Raw genomic sequence first — 22,447 nt, 5'->3', positions numbered from 1 at the left:
CATCTTGTTCACATGTTCAGCTCACCCTGGCATTCAGGAGGTGACTGAAGTCCAGCTCTTCAGGAAATGGGGAATGGTTGCTTCATACAGGAATATCTTTGCTCACATCCTTCATTACTGATCAGGGAGAAGCTTGGCCTGCACCTGCTGGTACTCATTATTTCTGTCTGAAGGGAAGACAGCACCCACCCAAGGACAGTCAAGTCAAGCCCATTACTGTCCTGAGTGAGCTCTGTGTGATCCATCACTCCCCTAGTTTGGAGGGTCAGAGTGTATCACGAACTCACTGTGTTTCTGCTGGAGACTCCATCCCGTAATGCTCCTGGAAGTCCCCACTTTCAATTCCCATACAAAGTTATTGTGTGGAGGAAGAGGAATCCTAGAGTGATGAAAGCACTTTCAGTGGCATCTGAGACACCAGTTTTTGGAAGCTGAATTATCCTCTGCAGATACTGCTCTGAAGTACATTGCAGAGCCAATATCACTGTGCCAAGACCTAAAGATCAATATTTCAAATATTTGATGTTAAGGTCAATGAATGCCACCCAGAGAATTTACACACTGATTATAGTTACATTCTCAGGGAATTAAGGGTACACAGAATTTCATGACCGATTTCTGTCACTCTAAAGTTATATCATATTCATCCCTCTGGCTATGGGATGTGACTCTTATAAAAGCTTTCTTTATTATCAACACCCTTGTTTTTCCATCTCCCACTGCAGCAGGATGGTATTGGTTCAGTTATTAAAAAAACAAACAAACAAACAAACAAAAAAAAACCCAGGCTTTCATCTGTGAATTCAGATGAGGGGAAGCAAAGAAATATGAAGAGAGCTTCAGAGGCCATGGTAAGCATGAACTGTGGGATTAAAGCAAAGAGAGAGGACTGGGGTAGGAAAGGAAGGAAATGCAAGGCTTCAGTTCGTAAGAGCTATGTTAGTGAGTGGGAAACAAATGAGTAATTAAAATGTGTTTGTGTGTGTGGGGAGTGATGCAAAGGAAAGCAGGGGGAAGTAATGATTTCTGCTTAAAGTATTGGGAAAATAAGACCCCGATAATATACCTTTCCTCTGAAGAAGAACCTACAACTTTTTAGAGGGGCTGAGACTATCAGACCAGCTTTCATAGTTCTCCTCTGCAAGAAACCTGAGAGAACATGAGGAATGGGATTCACCTTCTCAGATGTAGACATGTTCAGTGGAAAGGCTTGTTGCAGTTGCCCACTTATCCCTGCCAATATGGAGATGCCCTGAGGAATCCAAGACATGCACAGGAATCCCATCCCTCAACTTAGTTGAGCAATGGGAGAGAAAACAGCTCCTTAAGAGTAAGGTTTCTCCTACTCCAGAACAGGTGCAACACACATGAGAGAACACAGGATGTTGGGAGGCTGGCTGAGAACAAAAGCTGAGAGGAAGATTAAGTCAGGCCCTGCCTCTGGTGACCAAATAACAATCAGCTTGTGTTGATATACTTATCATATGTTTGTGTCTCCACAGATAATAGCTATACCCCCTCAGAAGGCCACCCCAGGTGCCGAAAGCCAAGTGAGGGACATGCTCTAGGCGTGCACAGGATTGAGGCTTTAGGGATGGGCTCATCTCCCCAGGGCAACAGGCCAGTCCATGAGTCTTCTCTGCTTGATCTGCCCTAGGCAGATGGGATGCCCTTGGCTCCCTGGTCAGACCATGGAAGGAGTGAGGTGCTGCATGTGGCTTGTGTTAGGCACTGACCTCGGGATGGACTGACTCACAGCCAGGTTTTCACTGATGTCCTCAACCACAAGCAGGAATGCTGGAAGCACTTTCTGATGCCTGTGCATTTCTCATTTCTGCTTCCACCTTCCCCGTCTCTCCTCAGTCCCTAGCAGACCTCTTCATTAGGCCCCGGCCCTCTATGACCCTTGCCCATACCCATGTTTGGCATACCTGAGGCCATGCTGACTCATAGGAGGCATGTGCATGGGTGCAGTCAACTCTGTTGAACTGTCACTCTTCACTGAACAGAACAGTAACTAACATTAATGCCTGAAATACAGACCTCTACACTGGGAAGATGTACAGCTGAGGGAGAGGGCTACCATCTCAGGAACCCACAGACAGGAAAATACTTCAATGTTTGCCCCCGCAAGGAGCTCACATTACAGCGGAAATTCCTTTATTCTCTTTACATAAAAAGAAAACTAAGACATTTCAAGAGCTCCTGCTTGCAGCATCATAATTGTGTTTATTTTACCGAAAGAAGAAAGCCAGGGATAATCTTTGCACTCTTCTACACTAGGCCTATATTCTTCTAAGACATATAGTCCCTTCTCCCCCTTCCCATTCCACAAACTTCTCAATATCCTGCACTTCTAAAGCTATACCTGATACACAGAATATGCATCTCTAGATCTGCCATGCTAGGTCAGTTTATTCCTGGTGGATCACAACTAGTATGAGCTCTGCATTTAGGCCATGGTTTTCCTGAGTGTGTTTCCAAGAGCCCCCTTGACCTCCCTGTTCCGCAGGCTGTAGATGAGTGGATTGACCATGGGCGTGAGGATTGTGTAGAAAAACAATAGCATTTTATTGAGTTGTCTCAGTGGGTCTGGTCTGGGCATCATATTGACAATGATGAGGGTACCATAGAAAACAGTGACCACACTGAGGTGAGAGGAGCAGGTGGAGAAAGCCTTCTGCCTCCCCATGCTGGTTGGGATCCTCAGAATAGCAACTATGATGCAGACATAGGATGCCAGAGTGAATAGAAAAGGGAAAACTACATCCAGAAAGCAGATTATGAAAGTAACCAGTGTAAGCACTGTGGTGTCACTGCAGGAAAGCTCTAGCAAAGGGGTAAAATCACAGAAGAAGTGATCAATTGCATTGGGACCACAGAACTGTAACTGAGAAAATAACCATGTGACTACTGTAGACATTAGCAATCCTGCTAGCCAAGACCCAGCTGCCAGCTGGAGACACACCTTCCAGTTCATGAGGCTTGCATAGAGCAGGGGTTGACATATGGCCAAGTACCGATCGTAGGACAGGGTGGCCAGCAGGTAACACTCAGTAGCTGCAAAACAGCCAAAGAAATAGAACTGTGTCATGCAGCCATGAACAGAAATGGTTCTGTCCCCAGTTAGGAAGCTGGCCAGCAGCCTGGGCAGGATGGTGGAGGTGTAGAAGATTTCCACACTGGAGAAATTCCCCAAGAGGAAGTACATGGGGGTATGAAGATGCCTGTCTGCCACCACTAGCACAACAATGAGGATGTTCCCAAACATGGTCACCATGTAGATCATGAGAGAGAGGAGGAAGAGAGGCATCTGAAGCTTGGGGACATTACCCAGTCCCAGCAGGAAGAACTCCACTGGAGAGGTCCAGGTGTCCCATTCCTCTTCCTCCATGTAGTGCTGCAGGTCCTTCTTGTCCCCACTTAGCAGGAAGGGAACCGAAAAGAAAGAGCATGCACTTCTGTGTTTCTGCTAAAAAGGAATTGTGAAGACCCTGCTGCCAGAGACAACATGGAGGTTTGCAAAGGATCTGACTGAATTCACATTTGGTTTAGGGGCTCCATTCCTAGCGAAAGAACAGGAGCAGGTTCTTCTGGAGGGCAAAACTGTTCATCTTAGGGGAACCTCCTCTGATTAGACAGATGAGTTGCTCCACTGAGGTGCCTGGTTCTCTCTGTGGATTAAAAGAGAATGTTCATGTGCTCATATGTAGCCTACTGTGCCTGAAGTTATTCCTAGTAATACCCAGCATAGCTGTTGGCCAAATCCTTCTGCTCTCGAGCAACAGGCAGACATGCCAGAGAGGAAAAGCTCCATCATGCAAAAATAGCCTTTAGGTGAACACATCATGTCATAGATTGTTTCTTCTCACAGAAGGATGGGCACTGAACAGAGCTAGTGGTCTCAACTCCCTAAAACACGTGCTTTCAGAGGAGATGATTCTGCACTGGACAGGCCATCTCCTTCCATTGACAAAGAGCAGTCAGGAGTTACTAGCTCAGTTTTGGAAGGGATTGTAAAGGGTCTGTTAGAAAGGATACTTACAAGCAGTTGTGTAACTTGGGAGAGAAGGAAGGGAAAAAAGTGAATGCCAGAGGAGGGGTACCTGAGCCATCCAAGCAATGTGAGGAAGAGAACTGTTGCATGGGGAGGAAGGGAAAAGGAGAGGGCAGATCATTTCCTGCACAACTTTTCCTCCTTAGTTTCAATTTCTGTGTGCATTTGGGCTGCCCTCCTGCAGCCAAACAGCACCCGGACCTCAGCATTTCCAGCTCCTGTTCAGCATTGTGATGAAGGCGGATGAGTGCCCTGAGGGTGAGTGGGGACTGGAGTTGTGTGGGAGCATAGTCAAGCACGTACTTGTGGTAAACACCTGATACATGCCTGAGCACCTGCCCAGGAAAAGTCCATGTCTGCAAGACAGAGCTCTTTGCCCACTCCTCCTCTTCAGGTTTTTGTAACACTGGGGTCAGACAAAATTAGGTCCCTGATGATTCCCTGCCACAAAACAGACCTTTTACAGTGAGCTGGAGATGGCCGAGGCAGCCATCTAGACAGCCCAGGGAGTTCCTGGGATGGACGAGTAAGTGATTCAGGCCACCTACACGGGGATGAATTGTTCCCAAAGGTGCTTCCATAGGGAGGATGGCCCAGATTCACTGCTGTTTGTGAATCACATCCCTGGTGGACGGCTGAGAGTCAACTGAGAGATAGCTGGGAGACTGAGATTGATTCCTAAGACAAAAGCAAGAAAGAGAGTCAGAGAAAGAGTGAGAGAAAGATTCAGGGAGGTAAGAAATTAAGTGATGTGTATAGGCACACTGGTCGCATACAGTCTGCCCAAACTCTCCTCTATCTCAGCTGAGGTGTGTGAGTGCCCATCAGCTGATGCCCTGCAGCAACCATACAGCTCTAACGCTGGTTATCCCTGCCCAAGGTATCTCTGTTCAGCAGTGTCAAGGGCTCAGAGAGGGTATCTAGAGGAAGCAGTGAGCTGCAGTAAGAAGACATGCAGGGAAGGACTGAACTGATTCACATGTCTCCCTCCCTAGTTGTTACTGCACAAAGAGCCACTGGCACATTAACAACACTCAGATTTGCCTCAGCAAATACAGCACCTACCTGTAATCCTCAGCATGATGTGGTGACCTATCCTCCAATGGCAAGTGAGAGTGAAAGGCAAGGCATGGGTCTCCCCCTCTGCCTTTTCCCCACTACATCCTGCTCTTTCCTATTCCCTCTGCAGACCCTGAGCCATGATTCATTCCTTCCTCTGCCTTTGCACTCGTCTTTCAAGATGTCCTGCTGTGAGTCTTCAGCAGCACCTGAATGTCACCTGCTCTGCAGTGTCTCCAGTGTTTATATTGCAACTGCGTCTCCTGAAGGTCCTTGCTGCAGTTCAGCTCTCTCTTTCTGTTGCAGAAAGTGAGTCCTGGGTAGCTGAACCCCTGGGGGTATGAAAGCTCTGAGCTGCCCTCGCCCTCTATAGCATTTCAGCATGCTCTTAGGACGAGTGAGAAGGAGCCAGGGGAATGAGCACTGGTTTCTTCAAACTCATGGAGCAGAACTAGAGTGAGACAGATGCCACAGCTTCTCCTTCCACACTCCACAAATAGTCAGTGAGGAGAAAAGCATTCAGCAGGCATTTCCTTCAGGCCATGGAGACTTGCAATGTGGGATGGTATGAATCACTCTCAGGGGTGCCAGGCTCTGCCCTCTGAGCAGAGAGGAAACTGTAGATTCTGTTCTCTTCAGGGTTCATTTTTTAAAGTTCTTCAGAGTAAATCATCCCCTCGATTGCTTTGTGATACAGTATATTACACAGTACATGGGTATCTGACCCCCTTCTCACAGCTCCTACTGTACAGCTCGCAAGTCATGTTTCCTTACTCCCCCCTATTCTTGCCCTTTCCTGCTAGCTGGGGAGGGGGCTTTGTGAGAGGAAGTCCATGCCTGTATGGTAGAAACTGAAACCCACACAGCAAAGCATTTTCACTAGCTCCCAAATCTTGTTTCTTTTTTCTTCTTTTTTTTTAATTATTTTATTTTATTTTTATTTTATTTGGTTGGGAGGCTCTGCCTTGGCTAAATTGAGATGTTTTAAGCCACAACTTATAGCCACAACTTGATGATCCCTTGTCATCAATGAAGAGAATAAGTTGATTTTCTAATGCGATGCAATTCATCCTAAGGAAAATGCCTAGGAGGAGATTCAGTTCAGAGAGTTAGACACCTAACTGTAGGTGTTCATGCAGAGGTACCTCCACATGATCTGGGTAGTTAATCACACATGGAAATGTACTCAGTGCAGAGGCCTTCAATTGCTTAAGCAACTATCTAGTGCCATTTTACATTTCCTAAGATATGCAGCTGTTTATCTAGCTGTTGCAGCAGGTGAGTGCAAGTTTCTTTTATGCCCTGGCTGTATTTACCAGCCCTGTGCAGATAACTGTGGCGGACAGATGAGTGAACTTTTGCCTTAAACATTTCTTGGTACGTAAGGTGCAAGCAAACCATAACCCCGAACAAGCCATCTGTTCCCGGCGGAAACAGGACTGAGCTGCTGCGACCCCTGAAACGGTCTCCCTGCGACCACCCAGGACACACCGAGCCTGCGCTGAACCACACCACGATCGGGCAGAGACTTTGGGACCTGGCCCTAGTTCAGTGAGAAAGGGCCCCAGAGCTGGTGCAGGCTGGAAAGATAAGGGAGTTACAAGCAGTCTGCATTCCTATGCTTCACACTCCGGGAGGGAGGATGTCAAGGCTTTGAAATAAGGCCTGCTTGGGCACCAGGACCCTGGGAAACAAAGCCTCCCCTCACTGCTGAAACAGTGTTAATTAGGGGGGGTCTGGATTATATCCTCTTCTTCAGGACCTTGGAAGATAACACCTACTGTCACTGCTGGGGCAGTGCTAATTGCTGGAACAACACCTGTTTGTCAGGGCCTTGAGAGAGAAGGGCAGAACCCGAGGAATCAAAACACATCTGTCAGCAGAAACCACAACAGTAAAGATAAGGGAGAAAAGCAGCCTGCCTAGAACAATGATGAGACCCAACAGGGAGCAGGAGACCCCAGACCCAAAAATTACTATTGGTCTGAACTACCACGTGAGGGGTGGGAAACTTAATTTGAAAAAGCTATAATTGCCCAGGGATTTCTTTGTTTGGGGTCCCTCTTCAGAGGCACCCAACTCGAGTTGTAACTACTGCATGCTTGTCATTACAATTTATTTATTTAATTTGCCTTGATTTGGCTCCAAACTTTTCAGCGGGAACCTAGGGTCGGACCCTGCTCGAGTTGTAATTACTGCATGCGCATCACTAACATTTACACCCAGGACGAAGAGGACCAACGGGACGCCGCTGGATCCACGGGTGGTGATATCTCTCTCTCTCTCCCCTCCCCTTTGCCTTACCCCACCTTTTCTCCCCACTCCGTGGAAAATAAAGTTAAAAGGTTGTACGATATTTGACCAGTTTTAGCGTCTTAATCTCGTCCTTGGGATCGTAACGAAACCCCCCCACCCCTGATATTGGATCGGGACATCTAATTGTCGTCGCGGACAGGATCCCTTGAGACGAGAGTGTCGTACAACCTTATGGTGTGCTGAGCGAGTGTGTATGAACGAGACGTACGAACAAGTATGAAGCGAGTGTGGAGTTCCGATCCACGGTTCCGCTCTCCCGCGAGGGAAGCAGCCGGAGACGAACGAAGCGTAAGGAAGGAGTGAATGTTGAGACCTTTAGTAAACCAGTTTGTGGTTTAGCTCCTGAGGGTGGATAGAGGAAACTTGGATTTTAAGGTGTGACCCCCTCAGGATGAATTCCCCTTTGTAGGACATTTTTTGTAGTAGCTTACGGTTTGGCCTGCTGGGAGCGTATAGGGGAAACTTGGACTCCTTTAAGGTTTGGCCCTCCCGGAATGAAATCCCCTTTGTAGGATATGGCTGCCCAGAAGGCAGGCGATTTTTGTGAGGAAATCGAGAAATTGTATGATCTTTTGGAAGTACACCGTTCTCGCCCCTCGCCCTCAGGACGAGACTGGGCACAGGACCATTGGTTCCAATTGCAAAGTGTAGTAAACCGGATAGCGGTCTTGCAAAAAGAAGCTAAAGTAAAGAGAGGAAAAGGGAAAGCTATTGTTTGCGCTGTGCTAGGAGCGTGCCTAGCAGCTGCGGTGGAGGACAGGCAGCGGGCACCTTGTCAGGCGGAGGCTGTGGTTGTCGCGCTGCAAGCGGCACTAGCGCCGCTGCAAGAACAATTACGGGAAACCAAGCGGGCGCTGGAGCAGGAGAAGCACCAGGGTCTGATATTGAAAGGGGAGCTAAGAAACCAGCTCCTGAGGGAGGCAGACGCCCTTGCCAAAAGTGAGGTGCTGCCCAAGGGAAAAGGGGTACGCCAAATTTACCCCCAAAGGGACCTAAAAAGACTAAAGGAGGCTGTAGACAACCCCCCCCCATATGTGCCCACTAGTCAAAACAGAATATATATACGAGGATGACAGCGACAACCGCCCCCAGGTTTTTACCAAAGAAATCCCTTTCACAGCTACCGAATTGGCCAAGCTGCGAAAAGATTTTGCCAGAACAGCTAGGGAATCCGAAACCGAATATGTGTGGAGGGTATCCCTGTGGGGTGGGGGGGGACAGAATCCTGCTATCTGAAAAGGAGGCAGAGGGATATTGGGGCCCAGGCATGTTCCTGACAACCGGCAATTGCCAAGCCCCGTGGTCCCTGACTCAGAGGGCTGCATATTGGGGGGGGGGGGGGGTTGAACCCTTTGGAAAGGGGGGATCCCCTAGCTATAACAGGTTCCGTTGATGAATTGTTGGAAAGTGTACAAAAGGCAGCTTGTCTGCAAATGATGTACAATCGGGAACTCAAGCCGAACCTGAGCTCTCCGATGTTATTGCCGGTAGATCCCGAGCGGATGACACCCCTAATACGGGGACTTCCTGATTCCCTGAAACCTATTGGGATCCAATTGCAGGGGAGAATCCAAGATGTGCCCCGCGAGGAAAGAATCGCGGCTGCCCTGGAGGGGATGGTAACCCCCGAGCATCGGTGGCTGGGGAAAAAGGTGTGGACCTGGGGGGAGGTAGCCCAGGAATTGATTAATTATGGGAGGAAATACGGGCCAGTCGGCCGGACTTACCAAAGGGTGGAAACTAGGGCCGTGCGGGCGGCAGAGCCAGCAAGCAAGTCTCTGGCATTTTCTGGGAGGAGCCCAGACTTAGCCAGAAGAGAAAGATCCCTGACCCGGCAGGGACTATGGCAACTGGGGCTACAAAAAGTCATGCCCCGAGACTTGATGGACGGGCTCCCGACCAAAAAACTAGAGCTCCTGGTACGGAGGTGGTCTGGACAGGGACCCCCGCCCAGACCGAAACAACCCCCCACACCGGCGTTAAATGCGGGGGGGGAGTTCGAGGAGGACGAAAGGGTGGTGGGAGAACTAGCTCCTCCGCCCCCTCAGGGTGAGGGGGGAGGCGGAGGGCGGATTATAAGACAGCTCACCTGTAATAACAAAGGAGATTTGTTAATCACCGTAGCGGTGGGGCCGAAGAGAATGCCCGTAACCATTCTAATCGATACGGGGGCACAAATTACAGCGCTAACACGGAGTGACGCGGAAGGGTGTGGCATCTCGGTCCCCTCCAAACACCTAATAGTGTTACAAGACAACCCTGAGAAGCTCAGAAAGAATGTTTGAAGTAGGTAGATTTGGATAACTTCTATCTTAGATAGAATTTGCTTAGCATGAGTAGCCGCACACTTGCTTAGCATAAGTAGCTAAATTTGCTGAAGCCTTAGGCCGTGCTCCTAGTTCGTTAAGAAAAGGCCTCAGAGCTGGTGCAGGCTGGAAAGATAAGGGAGTTACAAGCAGTCTGCATTCCTGTGCCCCACTCTCCAGAAGGGAGGATGCCAAGGCTGAGAAATAAGGCCTGTTTGGGCGCCAAGACCTTGGGAAGTAAAAAGCTTCCTCTCACTGTTAAAACAGTGATGATTAAGGGGTCTGGATTATGTCTTCTTCCTCAGGGCCTTGGAAGATAACACCTACTGACCCAGCTGGGGCAGTGTTAATTAATTGATCAGGACCTTGAGAAGCAGGGGTGGGACCCAGGGAAATGTGAAGAAATCATTAACCAATCAGTGTAAAAGAGGAAGGAAGTCACAAATATGGCAATAAGAGGAAGGAAGTCACAAATATGGCAAATTTGATTGTATAAATGCTACCTGAAAAGTTGGGGGGGGGGGGGGGGGGGTGGTGTGTGCTTGATTTGTGGGAAACCACTGAGCACCCAGGCTTGTGCAACTCTGAAATAAATAAACAAATGTCTCTCCTGAGTGTGTAATTATTGGCTCATTGCACACCGGGCAACGAATCCGCTTTTCGGACAACAGTTTTCTGGCGACCCAGGTGGGACTCTCGCTGTAAAGCCTTGCCCGGATTGTCTTGCCAGTTCCGGCAGGGAGACACTGCTCATCGGACTCCAGCGCGCACCGACCGTTTTGTTCGGGGACTCCGTGAGCACCCTCCCTAGTCGGAACAGGTAAGCGACTCAAAGGTGCAACGCAGTAATTATTAAGAGACATCGCATAAAGGGTATGATACAAGGGTAATTGGTTGTGGTAACCAAAGGTAAGCTTTGTACACATTTGGACAGTGATGACTGGAGTGTACGAAAGCGTAATTGGTAAGAACGTTCTTTAAGGGTGGTAATATGGGAACAGGACAATCTGTGGGGGTATCCCCCTGTTCTCCTTTAGGATGCATCCTGAAACATTGGAGTAAGTTTGGTGGGAATCCTTTAACAAGGAGAAAATTAAAGGAATACTGTACTCAGTGGTGGCCAATGTATAAACTGGAGGATGAGGAAAAATGGCCAGAAATGGGAACACTAAACTATAATACAATCTTGCAACTTATGTTGTTTTGTAGAAGACAGAACAAATGGGATGAGGTCCCATATGTAGATTTGTTCTTCTCTCTGAGAAATGATCATGAAACTAGAAAAAAATGTAAGCTGTTGATTTCTGATTCAAATGTGTTAATGATGATGGGAAACAAAGAGAAAATGTCTCGATGTTGCTCTGCTTGTAGCATTGGGAAAAGATGTTTAAAAGCGGGTGATGAGGAAGAGGATGTACAATTATTGGTCTCTCCTGAAAGAGATCAAGATAGTGTTAATAGCAGAAATAAGGGAAGTGAGGCATGTAGCCTGATTGCAGGCAGAACTCGGGCTACTCGGGCTCAACAAAATCCCGTGATTCAGGCCCCGCTGCGTCAAGCAGTCGGACCAGACGGGATGCCTGTGTATGTGAAGGTCCCTTTTTCAACTACAGATTTAATGAATTGGAAGGAGTCTGCCGGGTCGTACCGAGAAAATCCAGAAAAGATGTATCAATCCTTTAAAATGATAATTGAAAATCATAATCCAGATTGGCAGGATTTACAGGTGCTTTTAAATACTTTGCTTTCACCTGAGGAGAAAAGAATGGTATTAGATAAAGCTCAAGAGGAGAATGAAAGGCAAAATGCCAGAGATGGACCAGACCGTTTTATGCCGGCCCGGGAACCGGGTTGGGATCAAAACACAGGGGCAGGCAGGTTAATGACTAAACAGTACCAACAGTTAATATTATATGGGGTAAAGCATGGAGTACCTAGGCCCAAAAATATTGCAAAACTATATCAAGTCGCACAGGGTAAGACTGAGGATCCCTCTGCATTTTACGAGCAGTTATGTGAAACTGCCCGAAAATGGACAGACTTGGATCCCGAGGACGAAGCAAATAAAATAACTTTTACTACATTATTTGTAGGACAGTCAGCACCAGATATAAGGAGAAAGCTTCAGAAAGTAGATGGTATGTCGGGGATGTCGATATCGCAATTAATAGAAATTGCATATAAGGTGTACAATAACAGGACCTGGCCTGATGGTGAGGATATGTGCTGCATGCCCTGTGGCATGAAATGCAGTTTGACATCTGCATAAGAGTAGAGGAAGCAACACCAGGCAGTATCTTGTCCATACTCCTTGCAAGCTCTTGGAGTGACCTGTTTCTTCAATCAAGGAAGCAGATTCCTGAAAGAACTGTCCCCACGACTGCATCTGATCTTTTCCCTGGTGTAAATAAGGTGAGCAGCCTGGAGACCACTCCATCAGAGCAATGCAAGCACCTAAGATATCAGTGTAGAGGCATCAGTGGAGAGTCAGTGAGGTTCTGTTATTTCTATGATGTAACCAGAGGTGTGGCTCTAACATAGATAGTCAAGCCTAAGCTATTCATCCAGAAATATCAGAGCCATTAGTGCTGCAGTGACTTTGGGGAGGATTTTTCACAATAACATGTTTAAGATAGCTAAGTTAAATCACTACTTGTGATTCCAGTGTCTCCTCACTGAAGATGCATTGGTGGGATTCTTTGCCAACTTAAATGGAATAAATTAACTTCAAAATTTCAATACTGGGCATTTAGGACTAAACTCATCCATCTTGGTTTTCTGTACTATTGGGAGGGAGGGATTTAAAAAATAAGGTGTCTCAGATAGAACGACAATCTCATATTCTTGAATTCTGAACAATGCTGAGAGTGTGATGTGAGTAATTGGCCATATGAAATATATCCACCTGTCTCTAGTGAGTGTGATCATGTACATCAATCAGGGTGGTATTTTATCCACACTCAGCATCCTTCTATAACTATAATGTTGAACAGAGCGCAACTGTTCCTGGTGGGGGGGTCTCTGCAGAGCCAGTCTCCAACCGTACCTGGAGTGCTGCTCTGGATATGACCCTAGCTGTGGGAACATTGGGCACCACCACAGCCATCATGTGGGGTCAGGCCTGGTGCTACTGGGCGGTGGGAAGCACCGCCCACTGTGCCTCACAGCTCTGGGTGCACAGGAGTGCACACAAGTGATGATAGAACCCCTCCTCCCTCATAGGGCCAGGCCTGGGGGGACGAGGGGCCCAAGGGGCTCTGGGGAACTTGATGGGGAGACAGAAAGAGTGGGGGAGGGTTGTGAGGACTGCTGCTAGGCAGAACTGGGCAAAGAATAAGGGCACGTGACACCCAAGGAAGTGACCAAGAGATGGAGTTCAGTACTGAACTAATCAGCTAGGCTTTTATTCATTTTTTTTCACTGCCTGTAGAGCAAGTGTGAAGCTTTCATTGTTGAGGCAACTGCTGTACTTGTGCTTCAAATCACTCCTGGAAACCTGCCTGTTACCTTTGGACATGAACTGGCTTTCAAGCAAAAGCTGGAAGCTTGACCTTCTGTGGCTCTGTGTTTCCAGAGGTTGGCTCTGAGGTCTTCCAGGCCACATGTCTCTCCAGCAGTGGCTGGGGCTTGGCCCAGAGAAAGTCATGGCACCTCCCTCATCCCCCTTGTGGGAAGGAGACTTTAGAGACACCAGCCTTCCAAGAGGACTTTGGTACTCAACCAGAAGACCATTTCCTTGAGGAAGAAAACCATCAGGAGCTTCCACAGCTGTGTCCCATGCGCTTGGGTTCAGGAGTGCACCCTCAGCAAGTCTGCAGATGATACAGCGCTGGGAGGAGTGGCTGATACACCAGATGGTTGCACTGCCACTCAGAGTCATCTAAATAGGCTGGAGAAAAGGCTGGAGAGGAACCTCATGAAGTTCAACAAAGAGAAGTGCACAGTCCTGCACCTAGGGAAGAATGGCCCCATGCACCAGTACAAGCTGAGTGCCAACTGGCTGGACAGCAGCTTTTCAGAGAAGGACCTAGGGATCCTGGTGGACAATAAGTTGACCATGAGCCAGCAATGTGACCTTGCAGGAAAGGCCAATGGTGTTCTGGGTTGCATTAGGAAGAGCATTGCCAGCAGATCAAAGAGGTGATCCTATCTCTCTACTCAGCCCTGGTGAGGACATACCTGGAGTATTGTGTCCAGATCTGGGCTCCCCCATACAAGAGAGACATAGACATATTGGAGCAAGTCCAGCAAAGGGCCACAAAGGTGATTAAGGGACTGGAGCATCTCCCATACAAGGAGAGTCTGTGAGACCTGGACTTGTTTGGCCTGGAGAAGAAAAAGCTCAGAAAAGGCTCTTATCAATGTTTATAAATATCTGATGGGAGGAACTAAAAAAGATGGAGCCAGAATATTCACAGTGGTGCCCAGTGGCAGAATAAGAGGCCCTTGGAAGGAGGTGCTCCCTTCCCAGAGGGTACACCTCCGAGATACTGTGGCCTGAAGGCAACCTGTGCTGAAGCAGGGACGCCAAGGAACAGCAGCCTGTGGGTGAGCCATGCTGTGTCAGGGACACCATTGAGGGACTTGACCCATCGGTGAAAAAGTCTGAAAACAGTGCCACAGATATTCAACTGCTGCTGAGAGAGACAATACCTAAGTGCTGTGTGCCCACTTTGGGAGGGAAGGGGGGTTTCTGCTTTAGAGCTGCTGGTGGACCATGCCAGGAAGTGGGGGAAGAAACAAGAGGAGTCAGAAGTCTGTGTGCAGTTACAGAGCTGCAGTGTCATTGCAAGAGGGACAACACAGAAGGGAGATACTTCCACTTCTCCCCTGTCCTTTGTCACCAGGGCCCCTGCCCCAATTAGCGCTGGGGCCACATTTTCCCTAGCCTTCCTTTTGCTGCTGATGGACCTGTAGAGACCTTTCTTGTTGCCCTTCATGTGCCTCACCAGTTTCAATGCCAGGTGGGCTTTGGCTTTCCTAACGCCATCCCTGCATGCTCAGACAATGCCTCTCTGTTCCTTCCGGGTCACCTGTAGCTGCTTCTACCTCTTCTACACTTCCTTTTTATGTTTGAGTTTTGTCAGCAGCTCCTGGTTGCTCATGCAGGCCTCCTGATGCTTATTCTTGATTTTCAGCTTGTTGGGATAGATCATTCTTGAGCTTGAGGGAGGTGATCCTTGAAAACCAACCAGCTCTCCTGGATCCCTCTTCCCTCCAGGGCTGTATTCTTTGGGATTCTTCTAGATCAGATCTCTGAAGAGGCTTTGGGGCAGGCACTTCATGCCAGGTCACCTTGTCCAGGGACAGGTCTCCAGCCCAGCCTTCAGCAGCACCTTGAGAAACACATGGCTCCCCACACACTGCACTCTGTCTGCTATCCCCACATGCAGATGGCCTGAGACACCTCCAGGGTCTTTCACTGCACTGGCCTGGCATCAGGCAGGGCTGGTGGGCTAATGCAAGAGCCAGTGGCTCTCCCACATCCTGGGCTCTTCAGTACAGCTGGAGGTTTCAGTGCCCCGTGGAGCCGCTCCTGGGCTGCTGTGGAGGTGAGCAGCAGGGGCAGAAGTGGGGGTACCCTCTGAAGAAGGTGTGAGGCTCACCTCTCCCCCCATTGCCCAACAACTCACAGCCTAGGATGGGAGGGCACATCCCCCCCTTGGCTGGTTGGATGAGCTCCCCCAACCTGCCTGCACAGCCCTGCAGCCACCATGGCACTGTGCCCACACCACCTGCAGCACCCGCTGCCCTCCTTGGACAGGCCCCACCACTGGCTGCTTGAGGGGTCCAGCCTCCCTTTTACCTCTCAGCCTCTCTAGTACCAGGGTGCTCTGGGCCCAACCAGTCCTTGCTGCTCAGAGCTGAGGCCTGAAGAGCAAGGGTGGTCTTACAGACCATCCTCAGTGCCTGTTGATCCTCACTGCTCCTCAGGATATAGGCGAGCTGTTTGACCAGGGAAGCCACAACCATGCAGAAGACAGAGAGAGACCATCGTTTTGTTAGGGAAACTGTTCAATCCAGTGTCCTTAACAGGTTTGACTCTAGGTTTCTACTTTATCCAAAAGATACAAAGTAATTCTTTATAAGATGATTTTATTAGTATTACAGCTCGAGCTGGGTGCCTCCTCAGAGGGACCCCCAAACAGAATAGAAAATTCCCTGCGTATTTATATCCCTATGGGTTGGAGATTATGGAAATATTATTCTGGAGGCCAGGTCTGGCATAAAGGTGCCCACTGCCTGGTCCTGCCTGTGCTCACAGGAATGCGCAGGAGAGCACAACCCTACCACCACCATGTTGGGACAGAGCTTTGGCCACATACACACACTAGAGCATAGCAGGACAGTGTGGAAATGAAGAGAACAGCCCAGCTATGAGCCTTCCATCTCTGCTGAAGAAGGGGGTAGCCTGCCTTTCTGCTTCAACAAGATCTCTTGGTAAGACTGAAAAGAGATTCCTGAGAAGTGTCATGAACTGGAACATTTGGTCTTTAAACATGAATGTAAGAGAGAAAAGTGAGAAAGAAAGAAATGAACAACATATAGCCTTAATGCCAAAAGATGGGAATGACAAGTGGATGAACATGGGACAGTTACTGGTGCTGACACTGTACTGACTGAACTAGTTTCCTCAGTGTCTTCTTGAGCTCCTTATTCCTCATGCTGTAGATGAGGCGGTTCACTGTTCGAGGCACCACCGCGTACAGAACAGCCACCACAACATCCAGAGCTGGGGAGAAGACGGAGGTGGGTTTCAGGGAGGCAAATGTGCCCGTGCTGATAAACAGGGAGACCACAGCCAGGTGAGGGAGGCACATGGAAAAGGCTTTGCACTGTCCTTTCTCAGAGGGGATCCTCAGCACAGCTATGAAGATCTACAGGTAGGAGAGCACAATGAAAATGAAACACAGAACAACTAAACAAAGACTAACCACAAGAACCCCAGCTTCCCTGAGGTAGGAGTCAGAGCAGGAGAGCCTGAGGATCTGGGGAATTTCACAGAAGAACTGCTCTACAACACTGCCTTGGCAGAGGGGTATCAAAAATGTATTAGCAGTGTGCAGCACTGCACTGAAAAAGTCACTGGCCCAGGCAGCTGCTGCCATTTTAATGCAAGCTCTGCTGCCCATGAGGGTCCCATAGTGCAGGCGTCTGCAAACGACAATGTAGTGGTTGTATGCCATGATGGTAAGGAGAGAATACTGTACTGAACATAAGAAAAAGAGGAAAAAGACCTGGGCAGCACATCCTGAGTAGGAAATGACCTTGGTGTCCCAGAGGGAATTGGCCATGGATTTGGAGACAGCAGTGGAGACAGAACCAAGGTCGAGGAGGGAGAGGCAGAGGAGGAAGAAGTACATGGGGGTGCGGAGGCAGTGATCGCAGGTTACGGCTGTGATAATGAGGCCATTGCCTAGGAGGGCAGCCAGGTAGATGCCCAGGAAGAGCGAGAAATGCAAGAGCTGAAGCTCCTGTGTGTCTGCAAATGCCAGGAGGATGAACTTGTTGAAGGAGCTGGCATTGGACATTTGCTTCCCTTAGGCACAGGAGACTGTCAAAGGACGAAAAGACAGTGACAAGTTAGGACACATTTCAAAGAAAATATATAGAGAAATAAAACGTTCCATTTCTCATTAAACCCCACATTGCCTCTCTCTTTATTAGGAGGCCCTTTGTGCAGCTCCTTTGCTTGAGCTCTGGTTTGTGCTGGCTGAGTGTGCTGTGAGGAGCAGGGACCTCTGCCCACAGGTTCCGGAGGAGTCTGTCCTGCTATACGGTAGGGAGTACATGGGAATGGGAGTGAATAGCTCTGACATACACAATTTCTGTCGAACGAAAGCCACTTGTCACATGCAAGGGCTTCTCAGCATCTTCACTCCCAATTCTAAAGGATAAGGGTTGCAGAAGTGAGTTTCAGGGATTTCTCTTTTAAGATTTTTTTTATTTTCTTTGAGATTCCCCTGTCATACCTGGGGAGTGTTCTTTGAAGGTAGCAATTCTCAGCATTTCTGCTGTGAGTCCTGAGAGGAAAGGATTCACTATCACTTGGTGCAGAATGACAACAGCTTGTCTGTCTATTAGCCTTGATCCCAGCTGTCCTGTGCTTGCACCTCTTTGAGCTGGAGGATGATGTTAGCCTGAAAAGAAACCAGCCACTGCTGGGAGCAGAGGAGTCCATTTTCAAAGTGCAGGTCTCCAAACTTCCCTCCCGTTCTCAAGGCATCTGAGGAAGGTCTCCGCACTCCCCTTCTAGCCAAGGACACACAGGGCTCTTTTCAGCTCTCCATATACAGCATCCCACCACCATCTCTGTAACTTCTTCATGGCGCTCTCAGATATCACAGAGATGCTATGAGACAACTGTGCCGTTCTGGAGAGCAGCTTTCAGCCTGAAAGAACACCACAGGGAAATGGTCAAATGTCCTAAAGATGGGCTCTCCTTAGAGGGCAAGTCAACTCAATTCCCAGCCCCATAGACTCCATTTCTTGGAGCTGCACAGGTCTGAAGGGGACTGGGGCAACCTTCCTCCCATGCAGACCTCTCTGTTCCCAAACTTGCAGCAGCTATGTCTGAACTGCAGCTGAAATCCCTCAGCCCCAGCAAGCCGGAAAGAAGACCAGGAACACCATGGACAGGAGTGGAAACAAGGAGTGATACCATGATCCTGCTGCCAAGGGAGGCAAGGAGAGAGAGAGACAGATGGGCACTCGAGAAAGCCTTCACCTTACCTAGCTGGGCATGCCACCTCACAGACAGTGACATCGCAGGACAGTCATTCTCAGCCCCTTTGTCAGGCAGCACATAATGAGCTCAGGGCAGGAGAGATGCCCCTGTCCTCCCCTGCAGAAGAGGCTGCAGAGGAGACAACTTATGTCTTGGACTCCATGGCTGTCAGGGCAGAGGCTCCGGTGGGTGGGAGAGGAGACACGAGGGGCTTCAGAGGAAGGTGTCTGCATTGGAGGGACCAATCATGACTTGCCCAAATCCATATTCCCATGAGGTTTCTGTTAGCTCCCTCTCATTCTCTGTCCATCTCTGCTGCCTGGAGCTGTCCCTGCTGGCAGCTGTTTCTCTGTCCCAACATCTTTTCCCTGTTTGTGCTCACAGACCCCATCCCACCCTCTGTGTTCTCAGTTCTGCCCTGTGGCATATGATGACACAGACCTGAGGTAGGGTAGTGCAAAAGATCCTTTATTGAAAAACACAATGGCCGATTATATAGCAACCAAGCCCAGGCACTCCTCCAAGTATCTCCTAAGCATTGTGGCATCTTGTGATAGGTAGGAAGACATCTCCTGATCCCTGGCAGGCAGGCAGGCAGGCCAGCAGGACAGGCTCACCGTAGCTGCTGACACGTAGGCAGGAAGGCACACTGTGACTGCTGGTACGCAGGGAGGAAGGCACATCATAGCTTCTGATACATAGGGAGGAAGGCACATCATGATCACTGGCAACTCACGTGCACACATTCTGGCCACAAATCATAGTTACCACATCATCACTTTTTACCTTAGAGATTCTCTGCTGTTTTACACAGTGCCATCCTGTTTTGGTCCCCAAGACTGCCCTACAGAAACCTCCTGAGACAGGGCACTGGCCAGGGCACACTTATGCCAGCAGGTCTCATAAACCCCGAAGAAGCCATAAAGGTGATGCTGATGCTGTCTTTATGCCTATGTGGGGATGAAGCAGCTTGTTGAGGTTTCTCAGAGACTTACTGATCTCTGGAGTCAAGGTTTGGGAGCCATAGTTCATTGCCAAGACAGAAAACTCACTTTTTTTCTCCCTGCCAAAATTTGGAAACTGAGACACAGACACCAAGAGAAAAGCTCCTTCCTTTTTAAGTAGCCTTTTTTTTCACCTTCATCTAAAAACTCTTCAGACATGTCCTGTGCATAAGCTAGAGGTGTGAGCGGCCCTGACCTACGCAGCACCCTCTCAACAGGAGAATGAACCTGCCCTGCTGGGGGTTAATCCTCCCAGCCAGAGCTTCTCCCCGCAGTGCCATGGGGAGTTTCCTGGGCAGACTAACTGCTAACCCTCGCAGGCAACAGTCACTGCCCTGGGCACACAGCACCTTGCAGCACAGGGACACTGCTCTGAATTACCGCCCCGGGTAGACCTGCGTGCACACCCTGGCTCCACACCTCAGCAGCATCCCTGGGAGAAGGTAGCAGGACGCCCTGTCCCTGAGATGGTGTGGCAGGGAATCCCTGCTCTGAAGCAACTCCTCCTGCTCCTCCACACTGCAGAAGCCAGGAAAGCTATCCTTAAAAAGCCTATCAGTCATGAGATAGGAAGGGTTTAGAAGACCTTTCCAGGAACCTCAGTAGCATTGCTCTACAGCCAGAGACTCACCATGTCAAGGGCTGTGAAGATTTCTCCCACAATGAGCTCTCCTCTGTCCTCCCACTCCACACTGCCTTTCACTTCTCTCTCTCCTGTCTCATCTTATGTCGGCAACAGCAGGCAGTGCCTGGAGCCCTGCTGCTCTTTGCAGAGGAGCTGCTCCTGCACACAGCTGTCTCTCAGCAGTGCTGCCAGGTTGCCATGAGCTCCCTCTGTCCCAGCACGCTGACTCCACTCGGAAACAGTGGCCCCGCTGAAACTGTGACTTCATTTGTCCTTTGTACTCCCTCCTCCTGGGAAGTGTTCACTGAAATAGACTAAAATAGTCATCTGTGATCTCTCTATAGAGTGAAGAGAGACTGATTCCAGCAATGTAATTTGTTTCATGAGAGGATGCTTATGTATGAGAGGTGGAAATGTCCCACTCTGGAAGTCCCTATTCCCATCTCTTAACTCCACAGGACACCTAGACAAGGAAAAGAAAGGAGTTCATTTACAGTGGTTCAGGTATTGATTCAGATGAATCAGTCTGGACAATTCCTGGGGTGATGTGGGATTCAGCTCCCTCCTGCACACTCCATAAACACACAGGAGGTGGGATTCCCCTTGCCAAAGATGAAGTTTGCACAATGGAGATGTCTCCATGCAAGCTCCTTGTCTAAGCTCCCATCATAATGGAGAAGGAGAGTGGGAGTCAGTTGCTCACACACAGAGGCCTGGTGAGATTTGAAAAGGCAGAGGTGGTCCAAGGCATGTGCCAGTGTCTGTTTGCTCTGATGGAGCAAGTGTGAGACCTCAATACTTCTAGAACATCCAGTGGGGGCCAGGTGGGGAATTGCCTTGGCCCTCTGAAATGGCTCAGGATGCCTACTACAACTAGAGCTCCACTTACTGTGAAGGTAGGACACATGCAGACCCCAACAGAAAACAGTTGATGTCATTTAGTTCAGACACTTGGCTTAATGACATAAAAATGCCCGGGGTCTCCAGCACAACCACATGTCTCCAGCAGATACAGCATGGGACCAATAGGAAAATCAGGCCCTTTTGGAGTTGTTGCTGGGCAAAAACCTCAGGCCATCTCAGGTTTATACTTCTGTCCAAAATACTGAATCCTGCCACTGCCATTAGGCCAAGTCCATCCCATCTACATTCAAGCATGCTGCATAAATGGGAGGCACATCACATGAAGGACTCCACTCTAGTCTCTGCACTCTCAAACCCTTCTAGCTCTCCTCCCCTTCAACTTCTTCTCACCCACAGATGATGAGAAAAGGGACTGTGCTAGGGATGTCCATACACTGGCTGGATCATAGGCTGTCCAGGTCTGTTTCACCATCATCAGTCTGAAAGCTGTGCCACAGGTGAGGCTCTGCAGCCCAAATACACACACATGCATGCAGCCTGGGGCACTGGGCAGGAGCAGATGGGGGTGCACACGAAGGCTCTGTGAGGAAACAGAGTTTCTTCAACCTGGAGGAGAGAGAGCTTTGGAGGCAGGGTCTTCCCCATGGTACATGGCAGGAGGATCAGAGGCAATATGCATAAGTTGAAAGAAGAGATCTTCGTGCAGGACATAAGGAAAAGCTTTTCCTCTAAGAGGATGGTCAAGCATTGCGAGTGGTTGCCCAGAGCAGCTGTGCAGTCTCCTCCCTTGGAGGTTTCCAAGACCAGACTGAATCAAGCCAGAGCAACCTCATCTGACCACAGAGCTGACCCTGCTGTGAGCAAGGAGATTGAGCTAGAGACCTCCTGAGGCCCCTTCCACCCTGAAGGACTTCCATAATTCTTCCCCCTCTGGGTCTTCACCCTTTGATGTTGGGGAAGGCACGAAGGTTCCTTGTGATAGTGAAAGTAGGTCAACTTTCTTCTCCTCCTCCAGTCAGATGTGTTCAGATGCAGGGCTTCTTGGCAGGAATCCCCAGATAGCCCTGATCAATCCTTTGCTTCACTTTTAATTTCCTTCCCACCCCCTCCAAGTTTGTGTCTCTTACCATCATGATCCCCTCTCATACAATCACCCCACCTCTGCTTACCCTTTCCCCAGTGGCGCTGCTTTGCTTTGTTTTGATTCTGACACAGAGGAGCTTCAGTCCATAAGGCCCTTGAGAAACTTGGATGATTCAGACAACAGACACCTCATGAAGATTTACAAGAGAAGTGTCGAGTCCTGTGCCTAGAGGGGAATAACTGCATCCATGAGGAGAGGTTGAGGGCCTTGGGCTTCTTCATCCTGCTGGAGTGGAGGTGAAGGGCAGTAGAGTAGAAGGCTATGACTGCTTGAAGGGTGGTTTCAGAGATGATGGAGCTTTTCTTGGCAGTGGGAAACAGCATGAGAAGGGGAAACAGCCACAA

At 49.1% G+C, this 22,447-nt stretch overlaps 1 protein-coding gene and 1 pseudogene across 1 annotated transcript; both read right to left on the bottom strand.

The window, feature by feature from the left end:
* Positions 1-2,452: 2,452 nt before the first annotated feature.
* Positions 2,453-3,394, bottom strand: LOC112983872 (olfactory receptor 5B21-like). The gene has a single exon (XM_026101256.2). It carries the CDS (start codon positions 3,392-3,394, stop codon positions 2,453-2,455), a length of 942 nt encoding a protein of 313 aa, XP_025957041.2.
* A 12,940-nt stretch (positions 3,395-16,334) lies between these two features.
* On the bottom strand, positions 16,335-17,270 carry LOC112983849 (olfactory receptor 14A16-like; annotated as a pseudogene).
* Between the last annotated feature and the right edge of the window lie 5,177 nt (positions 17,271-22,447).

Source organism: Dromaius novaehollandiae, chromosome 27, assembly GCF_036370855.1.
Source record: "Dromaius novaehollandiae isolate bDroNov1 chromosome 27, bDroNov1.hap1, whole genome shotgun sequence".
Lineage (NCBI taxonomy): Eukaryota > Metazoa > Chordata > Aves > Casuariiformes > Dromaiidae > Dromaius > Dromaius novaehollandiae.
This window is presented reverse-complemented; position numbering and strand designations above follow the sequence as displayed.